Source organism: Mustela erminea, chromosome 13 (assembly GCF_009829155.1).
Source record: "Mustela erminea isolate mMusErm1 chromosome 13, mMusErm1.Pri, whole genome shotgun sequence".
NCBI lineage: Eukaryota > Metazoa > Chordata > Mammalia > Carnivora > Mustelidae > Mustela > Mustela erminea.
The window spans coordinates 86594338-86611987 of NC_045626.1; the positions used below are offsets into that span (position 1 = coordinate 86594338).

At 40.1% G+C, this 17650-nt stretch overlaps 1 protein-coding gene across 4 annotated transcripts in view; it reads right to left on the reverse strand.

Annotated features, from left to right (window-relative positions):
* Positions 1-557: 557 nt before the first annotated feature.
* The window catches only part of SBNO1 (strawberry notch homolog 1), a 56322-nt gene continuing 39229 nt past the window's right edge, over positions 558-17650 (reverse strand). For 3 of the 4 annotated variants that reach the window (XM_032311454.1, XM_032311455.1, XM_032311453.1), the window contains exons 22-32: positions 17088-17200; positions 16927-16998; positions 16377-16476; positions 14300-14374; positions 13490-13636; positions 13310-13404; positions 13124-13216; positions 8502-8639; positions 7801-7877; positions 6255-6448; positions 558-5071 (exon numbers count right to left, since the gene is read on the reverse strand). In XM_032311454.1, the coding sequence (XP_032167345.1) occupies positions 4929-5071; positions 6255-6448; positions 7801-7877; positions 8502-8639; positions 13124-13216; positions 13310-13404; positions 13490-13636; positions 14300-14374; positions 16377-16476; positions 16927-16998; positions 17088-17200 (1247 nt within the window). In that variant the 3' untranslated portion in view covers positions 558-4928. The remainder of the gene's footprint in view (positions 5072-6254; positions 6449-7800; positions 7878-8501; positions 8640-13123; positions 13217-13309; positions 13405-13489; positions 13637-14299; positions 14375-16376; positions 16477-16926; positions 16999-17087; positions 17201-17650) is intronic. The other variant, XM_032311456.1, reaches the window with a different exon arrangement.

The following is a 17650-nucleotide window of genomic DNA, read 5'->3' on the forward strand; positions in this document are numbered from 1 at the left end:
ATCCAGCCAAGGGCCACTCACTGGTAGTTCAGTAGTGGTGAGAGCAGCTCAGGGCAGCCTGCTGGCCAGTCCACCCACGGCTAACGGTTCAAGAAGAAATGAGCCCACGAGCTGAAGGCTCCTGGAGCCTCTAGAGCAGTTGTGTGTCGCTCTCTCTGGGAGGACACCTGCTCCTTAAAGAACGTTTTTTATGGAGACCCACATGCACCAAGCCGGTCTCCCCATCTGCTGTTAAAATCCTACACAGGTGAGAGCAAAAGCAGATTCCCTGTCTTCCCTACAAAGTAAATTTTTGATTTATTAATTTGCAGGTTAAACGTACAGGCCTGACTTCTTAAAAAAACAAAAACAAAAACAAAAAACCCTCAAAAACTTTGCAGCCAGCAGCAGGCCATCAACTACTGGTCAGATCTGTAAGATATTCCTCTCAGCTGAGCCACACGGGTGAAGGCTTTGGCACAGGCCTGAAAAACTGTGAGGGTAGGAGCAGGTTGGGTTACTGAAAAGCTACATTGGATCCCAAATGCACTGAAGAAGTTAGAGGAGCTTAAAGGAAGTCTTGGGAAGAAATTTTTTTATGTGAAAACATCAGGCTCACTATAGCTTCCAAAGAGCAACATAAATGAGCGTAACTAGTCATATAATGACAGTATCAGAAATTGCACTCAAGTACATTCCCCCCAATACAATGCATTGCACACAGTAAAAATTTGTAATAAAAATGCAAACACAATCAGGCATGTTGAAAAATATTAACACAAAACAGACATAGGAATTCTATAGTAAAGATGCAAAACTGAATTCTAAAATATATGAACAAATTCAACTAAGAAGTTTTCCATACTTTTATATATTAAAAAAAAAGTATAAGATGTCCCATATGGGAAGTCAAGAAAAGAATAAATAGGATGGAAGGGAGGAGGGAAAGGGAAAAACAAGTGGATGGGGTCCCAATATACAAGAAATATTTACATTCAGAATTCAAAAAAACTCAACATTTCTATATATACACATTTATGTACATATATATAAGTACAGCATAAAATCAGAAGGTGGGTTTTGAATTTTACCTCAAGTACTCAGAAAAAACTACTAGCTAGCTTGAGTTGCGGGTATCTATGTGCGTTTCCTTCACTTACGCGCCCTTAAAAGACACTGCATTTGTATTCGAGAACTGGCATCCCATAAGGAGTCTCCGCGAACGGTTTCTGCTCGTGGCTAGAGCCACGAGGTGGACTGCCTCCACACTCCAGCGGCACAGCGTGCCTGGCCCCGTGCGCGGGTATGCGATTACGCAGGGAGACCCCAGATCCAGGAGGGGTAGTCGCTAAATGCCCATCGTCACAGTGGTTTTCTTGGCCACTGGGATGCCTGAACTAACCCAACGTCTGGCTAACCGGATCCCAACCTGACAGCAACTCTTATTAGCACCGTTCTCAGAAACTACCAAGTATCCCTCAGGTATGTTTTTAAAGTAAGAAATTATAGACACAGACATTCCTCTTCGTATCTTATCAAGAAAAGGACCAAAGGGAAAGTACTTTTCCTCTGCTCCTACTTTCATAAACTGAGGCGCACCGATCATTTGTAATCTACTACTGGGAAGTAGAGGGAAAGGAGAGGGGGTGCGGGAAAAGGTCCCCACTATTCAAATGTAAATGCTGTCCTGGTGCCCTTTCTGGTGGTGCCTGTTACCAGTTCTAATAGCATGACACGGAGGCCAGCAAATGAATGCCCCAGGGGCTGTGGACACGGGACTGGGCCTCTAAGATGTTACAGTCCTCTGGAGCTTGGTAATCTAGAACTTGACCTCTACAGATGAAGCACACTAAAGTGAAAAGGGCTCCTGCTGCAGCTCAAACCATTTTCTGAAGTGCGAACTGACTGCACGGGAATAAATATATGTACATGAACACACACACGCACGCTGCTCTGGATGCAAGTTCTGGCTACCTTCTGCACGGACGGAAAGAAAAGATGCTGAAAGTCTATCTGCAACACAGCAGCAAAAAGGGGAAAATGCTTCAGATATTTACTTTCTGATCAAGCTGCGTTTCAAGAAATACTTCGTTAATACTTGGAGGACTTTGCATCATCGATGCTGATCTGGATAATCCCACTAAACCGCAGCCGGAGGCCTTGCGGTGTGGAGATCGCTAAACTCGGGGAACACCAATTCCCCCCGAGATACCAGCTGAGCAGCTCTGGACTCAGGAAGTGGTTTTCAGCACAACAGACACTGTAAACTCTGAAAACACGAACATGGTTTAAATCAAATCTTGGTGCTCAGAGCCGTATTGCTAAAAAGGGAGGAAAGGCATTGCAGGGGCCAAAAGCATCGGGTTCAACAAGGCCCTGGGGTCAGACGTGGCATTCAGATCCTGAAATACACGGGCCTGTTTTACAGAAGTTTGCTGTTGTTAAGACTTGATTTTTTGACAGAGGAGGGCCTTGAATACTGGACAGCCCCATGCTGACCCACCTGAACTTGCTGACTTAGGTAAGGGCACAGTGTCAAGGTCCTGTGTTCAACCTCCAGGGAAGGGGACGAGCAGCACACTCTTGGTGCTTAACACAGCCCACGCCATGATGGGTATGATGGACAGGGGGATGTGGCAGCTCGGGTCCCCCTCCATTTACACTGATTGCCTTTTGAGGTCTCCTTGGAGACTTTTCAGAGGCCTTACTTCTGGACCTTATTTTTAAGAGCTAAACAAAGCTGTTCCTCAAAGAACAGAATATACCGATGCCCTTTGCATCAAGATAGCTGTTCAAAGGGCAAACGTTGCATCAGGAATTGTGGGGGTCAACTAACCGAATCCTACAGAATCCTCGTACTGATGCTTGGAAATAAGCACACCCTGCGAGAAAGATAACCCCACACACAAAAGAGGGAAGCTGGGCCAAGAGCCCATGAGAAATCTGCCATTCTGTCTCACTGAGGGGAGCAGGTCTGTTAGGGTTCCCGTCCCCAACTCTCTGTCACTTCAGCGTGCTGATGGACGCTGTGCAGGCTCCCAGTTTCCACAGAGAGGAACTGAGAAGCTTTGCTGCAGGTGGGACGATCTGCCCTAACAAGGAACATTGGTCGATCTTCAGATGGATCATGCCTGAGATAGAGAGCCTAGACTGAGGAGGATAGTTGCATCCACTTGGCAAAACATGCCAAAGAACAGAAATTACCGTCAATGTGTTCTTCTAGGTATTAAGAATAAATAAATCCAAAGGAAACTTACAGTAAACTTGACATAAGCGAACTGGGGCTTAAAGGGACACAGGAAGAGGAAAGCCCTAGCTTGTCTTCACTGAACATACATCCCACCTGATTCGCTAAAAGTTTAAAAAGTAACAAAAGAGAACAATTCAGTTTGAGCAACATTCAAAAGATCGATCACTTCACCCCTTCCTCGACACCATCTCCGTTTCGAGGGTGAGCCCGACAGAAGTCCAAACAGAAGGCTCTCTGAGCGCCGAGCAACACTCGAGTTCTGCGGAGTCCCCGTCACGGACTGCTTCCGAAGGTGGTGAGGGCCTAAACACGAGTCCACTTCTGGTTAGTATCATAACTTTTTATTTGACACCTACAAGATTGTGGTATCTTGTAGCTTTTGACCAGGTTTATACAATCTCAATTTTTCATAGTGCAACCTGTGCAAGCAAAAAAAAGGGGGGGGGGGAGGAAAACAAAAGGAAACAAAAGAACCAATTGTCCCCTCACTTGTTTTTATAAACATCTATTATAGGCGAAACAAAACTCACCCATATTGTAGATAAGTATCTATTCACATTTGTACATCACCATTTTTAACAGCTTGAGATAAACTCTACAATGTCTTACAACACATTAAACAATATTCACGTTACTGGGTAACAACAATAACAACAAGAAATAAACATACAGCAGAAGCCTCAAGTGTCTCCTCATTGTCTAGTTTACAGCTCAAGTACGGTTTCCTTTTTTATGAGTGACAAATTAAGATAATGAAGTAAAAAAAAAAAGATTGTTTGCAAGAAGGAAGCCAATTTGTATTTCTTTCTAAAACTATCTTTAAGTTAAGGAAAGTGTAATTTTAAGAAAAGCAGGCTTGTAGCCATTTTTGCAGCACACATTAGGAATACTATTAATACATTAAAATTAACTTTTTAAGAGTTTTACCACAAAAAAATGTATGTACTCGTTACCTTGACCAGAAACCTGGGGCAGGGAGAATGGGGAAGGGGCTAAGATTTGCAGGGTAAGAAGCAATACCCAGGTATAAACACTATAAAAATGCAATACCCAATGCTGTACATCTACAAATGTTTCTCTCCGTTACTTGACTTGTTTTAGTCTTGTTTACGCATGCTTTCAAAGACATGCACTGTCAGAACAAAACTAGAAAAGAACCTGAATGCATGATATGCAACCTTTCATTTCATGCTTTAATAAACCTATTGTTTAATAAGTTGGAAAAAGAAACCAATATATATTTTCTATATTTATAGACTCAAAACACATGCATCTGGGGAGAACTCCCACAGCAGTTGCATGGATGTACTGCGTTAACCCTGAGCACTGTGTAACATAAAAGTAAAGCCAGTTTGGGAAGTTCCAAGCATTTTTAAACCAATTGTGGTTTGTAGCCTTTAACAAACTCACAAACAAACAGACACACACGCACGCACACATATCCCTCTGCTCACCCAAAGTAAAAGCATATGGGAAGTACCATGGGAAAAGCAAAGGAAAGACATATGTACCCCCATCGGCACTGCTGATTTTCAGTTTTGCTATCTATTCCAGGTTTGTCCTTACTCCCAAAAAAATTAACTAGAGAGAGCACAACTGAAAAAAAAATTATAATTCTTTGGAAACTGTCCCTGATTTTTATGCAAATGATATGCTTCAACAGCATTTCAGATACATCCATGTCGAAACCTGTCTGTTCTTACGCGTTGCTCAAGTTGGCGATGCTCTGCGGGTGGCGCTGCTGCCAGAGCTGCTTCTGCTGGACCGCAAGCTGTTGAGACTGGTCTGAAGTTGACAGGAGATTTACAAGTGGAGACACACAATTTGCAGGAATGATCAAACCTGCAATTAGAAACAAGAATTTTGGGAGGGTGCATCCAAGACAGCCGTATATTCCAGCTTCACAGCACATTCCGAGTGAAGCACACTATTAAGTGGAACAAAGGCGCTGCCACACAAAAATGAAATAAATACCTAATAACTGAAATGGCCCCTTCAGAAGTAACCTAATTCCTCGGCAGCGTCACCCACAAATACCTAAGCATCTGCATGTCTACAGCAACACCAACTTGGTGGTGGAACAGAAAGGTCAAGTACAGTGTCTCCCGATCTATCTTTGCATCTTCACAAATGCACATCAACACAACCTTCTCTGGCCAAGTGCTAACGTAGCAGGAAGAGCACAGGACAGTGGCTGCAAACTCAAAGGCTGACTGAAGCAGGTTAACTGTCAAGCGGTCACAGTACAGATGTTAGCAAACGGGGGAAAGTAGACGTCCTGGCAAAGAACTTGAACTCCTCTCATCTGGGAACAGGGGCTCAATGTGTCACAGAAGCTGATGCGTGTACACAGCCGTGTGTGTGCACACACGCACCTTTTGAGAAAATGAAAAGCCCGGCTTCTGACCTTTAAATGTTGGCAACTAATTCAAATGCAAACTTGCAACAACTGAAAATATTTGAGGGTCAAAAAAATGTTCATGGACTATCTCTGGCCCACAGACTGCGAATCTGCAACCCAAGATAAAAAAGGCTGTGGCAAATCAAACAAATGTGGAGGGACAGGGAAAGCTCCCTGCAAAGCCTGTGAGCGGGCGGCAGGTGCAGCTGGCCTGCTCTGCCCATGCTCTCCCCAAAGCTCCAGGCCGGCCTCTGCGAACAGCAACATTCGTTTCAGTCTCGATGTGGACTCAGTGAACATCAAACAGCAGACTTCCAGGACTCCTTGGCAAGAGGCGGGCTTAGTCTTTACACAAGAAAGGCTGTGCAGACGGCAACAATGAGGAAGGGGAGCAGGAACAGCTGAGAGCAGTGTAAGGAAAATGACCATATCATAACTTCAGCCAGAATCAACAATGCCCATCTGAAGGCTTACCTTCCGTTCAGCCTTTTAAGAACATATATATCAAGCTCTATTCCACTACTAGAATAGATACTGAGATTTTTAAAATGTAAGAATCAAAATTAAAAAAAAAAAAGGCTCTGATTTTTTCCCAATAACTCAACCCCCCAAAATTAAACTCACCTACAATACGTTGTCCATCCTCTGTTCTTAGCCGAACTATCTGCATCTTCACATTTGTGCCACTGACAGACGCTAGAACACCCTCAACTTTTGTCCAGACACTCAGAACGGAGCCACATAATACATAATACGTGCGGCAGCGAAGACCTATTTCACAAACTAATCCCAAGCTGGCTTTTTTGCAGTTGCCACGCCTAGGATAGATAGGGGGGAAAATATGTATGTATACATAGACACACACACACACACACACGTCTCACAAAGTCTACCTAGGTTTCAACTGGACAATGTTCTGGCACGATTTGCCCTTCTTTACTGACAGTTTCTTAGATTACATCCTTTAACATACTGGATCATCCTTTCCAATTTAAGGTATTACTGCCTATTTTTTAAGTTTCTAAGATTTATTTTAGAAAATAAAATTTCTGGGGCCTGACTCTCTGTAAAAGGGTTAACTTACTGGTTTCAATATCCATTTAAAAGGTCTGTCATTTTAACATCCATCAGTTTACTATATTAATGTTAGCTTATCAAATAATTCTGTGTTACCTCTAAAAATTATTAAACCAATATATTCTAAATCTTGGACTGGGAAGGGCCTCAGCAAACCAAAATAATGAAAATTTTTAAATACTGTAAAAAAGAAAGACATGGTTTACGGTTAAAATTATTTAGACATTTCATCAATAAAATCATCTTTCAAATAATAATTCAAGAAAACACACAGTATCGGGCACCTTTCTTGCTAGTACTCAAAGCAAATGTTTTAGAGAGAACTTCTGTAAGTTAACTTTAAAAATATTTTATCTTGAAAACTTTTCCTAATTTCCAAAAGCACTAATCTGCTCTCAAAATGAAAACGAAACACTGCTCCTTTCAAATTTACCTACCTACATGTGTCTAAAAAACACCTAGCTAAAATTCATCTACATCCTATATTCCTTTTCATAAAGTGGGCTGGACACCCTACTGAATGTTAAGTGGATAAGAAAACAGTGAGACCTATGATCTGCAATGTATTAAAATATCCCATACAAGGCCCTGAAATGAACATTGTAAGAGGCATTTATTACATTGTGACTCGAAAGAATAGCCCTCGAGCCAATCTAGTAGCACAGCAGGATCAGTTCCCAGGCTCAACAACACATTTTCTGGTGCTGTCAGCAACTCTTAGTTTCCTACAAGTCCCCTAGCCTTAAAAATGAAACTGATCTGGGACACCAGTAAAGTTTAAAAAAAAGAAAGGGGGAAAAAGAAAATAAAGGAAGGGAAGGAAGAAAAGAAGGAGGGAAAACAAGTAAGTCTCAGCAAGAAGAATGACAGTCAAGTCCGTATGGCCTGACGACACTTGGTCAGAAGTTACAAGCGTTAGTGAAGAGCAGAGGGGACACCCAGTATGCGTGGTCCACAGACAGACAAGTATCTCTGATAGAAGGCATGACACCTAACAACAATCTCTTTGTGGACAGCTAGAGAGTGAAGGAGTTTTTAAATTAAATCTTGATTACATTTTGGATAATATGGTGAAAAACATGAAAATACTAACCAATAGGCATGAGTACAAGTATCTGCAGATGAATTATACTGATCTAACCAGTGGATCAGGGCATCATCTGAGACTACCTGTGAAAATAAGATGAAAATTCCATTGAAACAGTATTGTTTTAAACAACCTGGTTGCCTTCTTATAGTCTCTTAAGCCAACTTACACACGTCTCAGTATGGACAATCTGGCCCTTGCTACTGGCTGCATTTGCGTGCCACTCATGAAGTCCTGTCATTAGGGACTTCCTATGTAATAAATGTTTCAAACAGTCGGTTTAATCACAATTGTTTACAAATGAAACTAGCCAGGAGAAACAGTAATATAAGGTAATACTAAAAATTAACAGTAATGTTAGGAAAAAACGTTGTCATTCACTGTTTTTCTACAAATCACTGCAAAATATAAATACGGCGGTTCTAATTTCTGTAGTTAGCACTGGAACTGGAAGTTTCCTTTTTTGACAACACAAGCTGTTTCAAATAATCATTTTACAATTTTCTTAATGGTTGGTAACATTAAGACTGGGATGTTAATGCAGCAACACTGGACAACATGTTTTCTGGAAACAATTTTCCAGTAATCAAATAGGAAAAATTGACAAAACCACCTTAAAACATAGACATATAGCTCTCCTAAACAGTTTCAACATGTTATAAAACAAGTACTCATAAATAGTATAAGGTGTACAAATGAAAAAATACCTTCTTATATTTCTTTTTTAGGTCAGCATAAATTTCTAATTTGAGCTGTTTCCCAGTATTTGGTCTATAAACTAAGAAAAGCTTCTTTTTAGGGTTCACTTCTTTAACTAAGATGGCAGTTTTCTTGTTGTTCCTTATCTATTTAAAAAAAAAAAGAGAGAGAAAGTATAAGGATCCGTGCTGCACACTTGAAGATAAGCTTGTTTGTACCATCACATTAGCAAATCAATCTTCTGAAAGACTACTGCTGAGTAAGCACATGGATAGGTAACTGTGGACAAGGATGGCAGCTGCTCATCTACCTGAGTTTCACGAGGCCCGACCCAAATAAACGTTCCTGGGTCCTAATGTGGGGTATGCTGAACACATACGTTGATGGCCAAGATACTTCTTAGAAGACTGTTTTGAATAAAGCTTTAAGCACTAGGGTCCAGTAGAGGTAACTGTGCTTGTTCTAGCCCACGTTCTTGCCTCAGACATCCATGAGGGAGGAGTCTAGGTAGTGGGGCAGACTCTTTGGAGGAAAATCCTATTACCTCTAACTCTATGTTTAAAATTTTTCATAATAAAACATTGTTAAAAAACTTTTCTCTCAGGATGCCTGGGTGGCTCAGTTGGTTAAGCATCTGCCTTCAGCTCAGGTCGGGATTCTAGGGTCCTGGGATCAAGTCCCACCATCAGGCTCTCTGCTAGGTGGGGAGCCTGCCTCTCCCTCTACCTGCCGCTTTCTCTGCTTGTGCCCTTTCTAGCTCAGACAAATAAATAAATAAATATCTTAAAAAAAAAAAAACAAAATAGGGGCACCTGGGTGGCTCAGTGGGTTAAGCCTCTGCTTTCGGCTCAGGTCTTGATCCCAGGGTCCTGGGATCGAGCCCCTCTCTGCTCAGCAGGGAGCCTGCTTCTCTGCCTACTTGTGATCTCTGTCAAATGAATAAATAAAATCTTAAAAAAAAAAAAAAGTTCCTCTCCTTGAAGTTACAATGAAACATAACCTCCAGGATGATTCTGATCACCCATGGGTTCCCTGCACTCATCTACTAACCCAACACGGCTGTTTCTCCCCATCGCTGCCATTGAGAGTGAATTGACAGGTCACATGATTTGTAAACAATAAAGCTACGAGAGGAAAAAGCCAAAATGTTGAGCAAATAATACATAAATACGTATGTAGAAGTGGAAGAAATGGATGCATCAGACAAATGATGGAACTTACATATATTTTCAATTTTTTAAAAGAGTTGGACTATGGCAGAAATGCTAAGAGGAAGGAGCTATTAAAAGGCCCATTAAATTAAAGGAAAATTAACATTAGAAAATTCGTATCTTCTCTAAGAATGGCGAACAATTTCCAAGCAATAATCTCTGGAGCAAAACTGAAGGAAAAAGAAAAGTTCTAAAGTAAAGATACTTTGCCAGATCTTCTACAAAACAAATTGCTCACTGAGTTGTTTTTTATATTGGGATAATTCTTGGGATGCCTGGGTGGCTCAGTCACTAATTGTCTGCCCGCAGCTCAGGTCATGATCTCAGGGTCCTGTGATGGAGCCACACGTTGGGCTCCATGCTCAGTGAGAAGCCTGATTCTCCCACTCCCCCTGCTTGTGCTCCCTGTCCTGCTTTCTGTCAAAATAAATAAATAAATATCATTAAAAAAAAAAAAAAAAAAAAAAAGATAATTCTTACACCGATAAAAGAAAAAAAACAGTATTTTACTTTTCTCTTCATGGATATTAAAGCTCCTTTACCATTTACTTGTTCAAATGATTTGAAACATTATATAATTACTACAAAGTCTATTTTACATGTTTTATCAGTTGATTTGAAACACTCAATAAAATTATTATACTTAGAGGACCGTGTTTAAAGCATATAAAAGTGCGATCTGGCTCTACAGTGTCAAATTATTTCATTATAATCACAAAATAAATCATCACACTACAGTGGAAATAAAAGAAATTCCTACTTGGTTTTCCTAATATTAACACATGGTAAACACTGTAAAGCATGTCTGCTTATTTTTTAAAAATATTTTATTTATTTGACAGAGAGAGAGATCACAAGTAGGCACAGAGGCAGGAACAGAGAGAGGGGGAAGCAGGCTCCCTGCTGAGCAGAGAGCTCGATGTGGGGCTCCATCCCAGGACCCTGAGAGCATGACCTGGGCCAGAGGCAGAGGCTTAACCCACTGAGCCACCCAGGCGTCCCGCATGTCTGCTTACTTTGGTGGAGTTTCAAACACCTGCCCCTTCCTGGATCGATGCCCCTTCTAAGTCTGCCTCTCCTCACATCCAATCACCGGCTGCCATGCAGGAAGTAACAAAGGACCAGTATCACCACACCCTTCCACTCAAAAGAAGATGTGGATCAGCACTACCTCAAAACCTACCAGTGTGTAAATTCTAGCAAAAGTTTGGAATGAAAAGCCAAAAAACCAAGACCCTAATCTGCACCTATCAAAATCCCATCTAAGGGAGAAATCTGAATAAAATGCGGTGAATTATGTAATAGTGATACGATGCTGGTTTTGATATCATGTTATAGTTTTGTAAAATGTTACCATTGGTGAAACTGGTGTACAAGGAAGTTCTCTGTATCGTTTCTCAAAACCTCATGTGAATCTACAAATATCTCAGTAAGATTTTCTTTTTTTTAAAAGATGTTTATTTACTTGTTCTAGAGAGAGAGTGCATGCACACGAGCGCACAGGAGCTGGGGGAGGGACAGAGGGGAGAGAGGGAGAGAATCTCAACCAGACTCTGCACTGAGCACAAAGCCCGATGGGACTCCATCTCACGACCCTGCAATCATCACCTGAGCTGAAATCAAGAGTGAGACACAACCTACAGAGCCACCCAGGCGCCCTCAATAAGATTTTCAAAAACCACTTAATTAGGAGCCAGATTCAGTTTGACAGCTTTGCTCTTGGATCAGGTACCAGTAAAATCAGGTCTGTGACCAAACTGGGCCTGAGGCTAATAAGCTTAAAACAGTGGAAGGAAGGGAGAAACCAAGGAAGGAAGGGTAGGGAAAAGGAAGAAAAAACAAAAAAACAATGAAAAAGAATAGTCAGTAGAAACTACACATAGCCTACAAAACCTAAAGTATTTACTATCTGATCCTAAAGAAGTTTGGGGACACCTGCTCTAGATAGCTTAACTATGGTCTCGCACCGCCTCTGGCATGATGTAGTCTCTTTCACACAGTTCCATCTAGAACCTGGTCCTCATTTACAGTTGGCCTCTCCAAAAATTCGGCAAATAAAAAACAAAATGTGGTACATACATACATACAACGGAACATTATTTAGTCACAAAAATGAAGCACTGGGGCACCTGGGCGGCTTAGCCAGTTAAGCCTCTGCCTTCAGCTCAAGTCATGATCTCAGGGTCCTGGGATCTGGCCCCATATCAGGATCCCTGCTCAGCATGGAATCTGCTTGAGATTCTCTCTCTCCACCTGCTCGGGCGCAGGCAGGCACACGCATGCGTGCTCTGTGTCTCTCTCAGAGAAACCTAAAAACAAACCACCTCAGGAATAAACCCTTCTTGAAGATGCTACTACAGGACAGTCTTCAGATAAAATGATCAGAGACAGCAACCTAAGGACTAGTGAGAGGTGAGCATTAAATTGAAATTAATTACCTTTAGAGCTAAGAGTAAGTACTAAAAGAAAAGCATACTACAGAAGTGCCATATGCGGACAACGCAGAAATGGCACAACTGTGTTTTAATGGAATGGGAGAATGGGGGGAAGCAAAAGCAAAAAAAGCTGATGCTTTTTTCCCGAAATTATTTTCAGGAATATTGGGGCATATTATCTGTAATCTTTTATCATCTCGTGTGCCATGGAGAATAAAGATTATTACTGTAGAAGAAATAAGCACACAGATTAATATCAGAAAATAGTAACATAAAAACTCCATAGTCTTTTTTTTTTTTTTTTTAAAGATTTTATTTATTTATTTGAGAGAGAGACAGTGAGAGAGAGCATGAGCGAGGAGAAGGTCAGAGAGCGAAGCAGACTCCCCATGGAGCTGGGAGCCCGATGCGGGACTCGATCCCGGGACTCCGGGATCATGACCTGAGCCGAAGGCAGTCGTCCAACCAACTGAGCCACCCAGGCGTCCCAAAACTCCATAGTCTTTAACAGGAAAATTCAAGATACCGTACCCTGACTCTGGATGTTATATATCTGCACACACATATCTGTGGGTGTGCGTGTGTCTACATATAAATGTATGGGTATGTACACACATACATATTTACACTTCCCTCATCCTGAGCTCTACCCGCAAATCCTAAGGAATTATTTACACTAATAACTAAGAAGTGAATCTTTCAGATATAAAGCTTACTAGAGGTCTACAGAACTAAATATGCAGTCCTTTATGGAGGCTTAGAGGTCACTGCACCATGAAATAAAAAGGTCCGATTAACTAAGAATATGTAATAATTCAAAACGTCTGTAGAAGGACAAACTTAGTTACAGTGAAAAACGATCAAATCAGAGAAAAGCGAAAAACAATCAGAAAGCTGCCACAAAGGGGACAGGTAACTGCAGTGCTGGCAGCTACAACGCATTACGTATCTGAACAGTTAACATGGCAAGGACATGAGTCTTACTTGCAATGACAAGTAAAAGCCATCATCTGGTCCTGTCAGCTCAGCCCAAATTTTGGTAGCTTCCTCCCAAGACATTCCCCTCTCCACACTAATCTGTAAAAGAAATAATACAACTTAAATCGCACTCACTTCTGTGAGTGCCAATCACAGGAGGTTACACTTAAACGTGCACATTTCCAAACTTACAGTATATAACTCTACATGACCAGAGGTGGAATATCCTGGAGTCAGAAACTTCTTAACATCACTTTTCCTCACTTTTTCATCTCCAGAACCAAGATCTTGAACAAGAAAAAGCAACATGTAAATGGAAAAAGAACATTTTATTAGGAATACACAGGACATTTTCAAAATTTCTCCACTTACCTAAAATTCCCATATCATATCTTCCATTTTTTTTGGCATTTTGAACAACTGCTGTAAGTGTGTCTGCAAAATACTGAAATAACGCATTCTGCTGATGCACTTCCATGCCCAAAATTCTATTTAAGAATTTTCCTATGTTGTTATAATCTGCAAGGACAAGATTGTATGAGAGATTTAATGCATTTGAATGGCAATTATAATGCACTTGCCCCTGGAAGTAAAATAAAAACAAAACAAAACATTTATTCATCTAAGCCTAAACCAAGTCTCACTTCCTCCTCCATGGTCTTACATCACACCCACAACCTTGCACAGCTCTCAGAAGAGAGCTGTAATTTGACCATTTCTACCGCTAGCAATCAGCACGACCACATACATGCTCCAAAGATGGTTGTCTTACTCAATTTGTGCATCATCAAACTTCACTTACTGAAAATATGAACACAATTTAGCACACGAGAATATTTGTTCTCCAACATGAAATCCTGGCTTATAGAAAGTTCTAAGTGCCGTTAAGTCTGTGAAGCTCAACAGCACGGTCTTCAGTATTTTTTAAAAGCTTCATAGCTGATATATATGCAACCTGGGTTGAGAACTGCTACTCTGTAGACAGAATAAAGGTTTAATCTCTTTTGAACAACCACAGTAGCAAAAACCACTGAGAGCGCTTTATGAACACTCCAGAAGGAGGGACTGAGAACTACAAACTTGAAGCTTCCCCTTCAAGTTGAAAGAGGCATAAAGAAAATGGTCCGTAATGATAGAGCAATAGTTCTGTTTTATGTCTATATACAAAACTCATACTCTTACCTTTATCTAGAGTAAGAATACCCGAACGATCTTCTACATTTATCAGGCCAACTCCTATTAGTCCTTGTCGAACATCTGTCAGAAAATTAAAAAACCGTATAACCAAAGTGACTCAATGATCTGTTACTCGACTAATCAAACTAGATCAAATTCTTTTTTCAGATGCTTAACTGACGGAGCCGCTCAGGTGCCCCGAACTAGACCACAAGTTCTAGCCTTAAAACACAGCCCAAGGTATTTTTCATAGTTCCTATTAGCTGAATTAAATGGAACACACAGTCCCCAAAGGTCTTTTAGGCACTCCAAAATCCTACAGTACTCAAACTTCACACTATATGATCTCATTAAATGATCTCATCTCTCTCTCTCTCTTCTTTAAAGATTTTATTTATTTATTTGACAGAGACAGCCAGCCAGAGAGGGAACACAAGCAGGGGGAATGGAGAGGGAGAAGCAGGCTTCCCACTGAGTAGGAGGCCTGATGTTGGGCTCAATCCCAGGACCCTAGGATCATGACCCGAGTTGAAGGTAGACGCTTAATGACTGAGCCACCCAGGCGCCCCAAAAAGATCTCATCTTTCTAATAGCAGTCTTTGGCTGTAGAAATCTTTGGTTACACACTTGTCATCTACAGAATATAAACGATTTTGAACACACAGACTAGCTGATTAAATAATTGTGTCAATAAGCTATTAATCTTGTCTTCCTCCCACATATTATCAGCACTGACAAGCTGCTGCAGAAGAGAAGCAATACGTGTAACAGTTAACATGTTCTGAATTATGTCACTAAGAAGACAGTCTATGGGTTTCTTTAATACTGATGTTCAGGTTCCAACCCAGACTTACAGAATAAAGGCGTTAAGAGAACAGGGTCAATAGGAAGCATTATCATATCCTATTTACACATTTAAAAAATCAGCTAGTACTCTGCTACATGCATAAAACTGTTTAGATTCTGCAGGTGACAACTGTGTAACCAAAAATCCTCCTTTTAGAAACCAGTCTTATGGGAGAAAATCTACATAGGATAGCTGTATAACTTCAGCACTGTTTGTGATGGTGCAAAAAATTGAAAACCACTTGAATACCAAAAAGGAAATGATTAAAAAAAAAAAAAAAAAAAAAAAACACCACACACAAAAAAACCTGTTGTATAACCCAGCTGCAGAATATTATGCAACTGTTAAAAAAAAAATCTGGGCGCCTGGGTGGCTCAGTGGGTTAAGCCTCTGCCTTCAGCTCAGGTCATGATCCCAAAGTTATGGGAAGGAGAGGAAAGACAATGGAAGAAAAAGGAAAAAAAAAGTTTATATATTTGCTTTGTTACTATGCCATCAGTGATAAACCCCCCTGACAGTATGTCAATATGGCTTGTATCAATACTAAATACTGGTTTCCAATTGGGAAGGACTTTCTAGTGAAAAGTCCTAACTCTACAATGATGATATTTCAAATATCCTACATCTACATGTTATCCAAAATATTTTCATAGCTTCCTGAATTATAAAATAAATAATAAAAAATCAAAACCATCTAGACTACTTATATTTATGGGCAAAATATATTCTACCAATTACAAAGATAAATCAAAGAGTTTCTATAGCATTATGCTGGACTTTTCTTTAATAAATGAATGTCCAAAAACATGTAAGTATAAAGAGAACATTCTATGAACCATATACACATATCCATCACACAGTTTTAACTATGAATACACAGCCAATATTTTTTAATCTACACCCTATGCCAACCTCCAAAGATTATTTACCAATATACTTTAAAATTAAATTTAAAAGCTGTCTGGCATAGTAGCTTTAAATTAATCTAACAAAACCACTTTCTCCTACTAATCTAGTATTAACATGCAATGAACTGTCAAGAGCACAAAACACTTGGTGTGAATGAAAATTAATAATCTGATTATAAGAGGCCAACTTAGGTGTCTATTAATCTTTAATTTCTAAATTTTTACATAGTTTATGTCCAAAGAGATTGAAAACAGCAGCACATGTCAGAAAAGGTTTTAGGGCCTACTTAGTACTCATTTTCCTCTTGTGATTATTTTTTAAAGTTACCTTTAAAGAATTCTCCAGGGTAGTCTGGAGGTGGTGATACCATAGGAGAATCTAGGTTGACAATGGATTTCATGACAATTTCTAAAGCATTTCTTCCATACTGCAATAAGAAAACAAACAAATTTAACCAGTTACAGCATTCTGACATTTCAATCACATGACCAACTGAACACGATAAAAACTATTATGGTAGCAAGGCTCAAAACGAGTAGGACTTTATTATCTTTTTATATAAATGCTATATACTAAACTGTTCACACCTATGCACACGACAGACGTCCAGTAAATAATTTCATGTCTGGAAATTCACACTTGATTCATTCAGAAGTATTTATTATATTCCTATTTTCTAACAGAAATGAAAAAAGGATTCTACTGCAGAGCTGATAATCAAAGATCTGATAAGTGAAAATTTTATAGGACGTTATCATTTTATAGTGAAACCATAAGGGACAGTTTAAAGTTTTAAACAGTAACCACTTTCCCTTTTTGTTCATCAGATACCACACACTACCACAAAATCTCAGACATAATGAAAGCTGAAATGTACCTTATTATCAAAATTGAACCTGCTCAGATCTCTAGATTCTGTTGCTCTTCTGTCACCATGTGTAAGTGCTCCCTATCAAGACATAAAATTTCCAATCAAGGCACAGAAGACAAGTTGTATTCACCACCTTTTACACACAACTACACAACCCAAGAACTTACCAAGCTCTCAAGTCTTTTGGCAACAATAGATGCAAATCTTTGTTCCCCTGCCAATTCAGAAATCAGAAACACATACTCGGGAGCAGTAACTTGGTTTGATCTATGAGTTCGTCCTGTAACGACATTAAAAATACTGTGTTCACTAGATACAGAGTATTCTGAGATCTATTCCTAGCATTTTAATACTAAGCTGGTATTCAGAAACCCTTACGAGGAAAAATTAAACAATATATGGACACCTGGGTGGCTCAGTTGGTTACGGGTCTGCCTTCGGCTCAGGTCACGATCCCAGGGTCCTGGGATCGAGTCCTGAATTGGGCTCCCTGCTCCAGGGCAGCTGGCTTCTCCCTCTCCCCCTCCTCCTTGCTGATGCTCACTATCAAACAAGTAAGTAAAATCTTAAAAAAAAAAAAAAAAAAAAAAAAAAAAAAAGAAAAACCACCACAAACACACACAATGTACAAAACAATTTCTGTAACTCTCCCAAAAGTAAAAATTAAAAAACTGACTTGAAAAAATCCATATTCACAATACTCCTCCTTAAAGAACACAAACTGCCACAG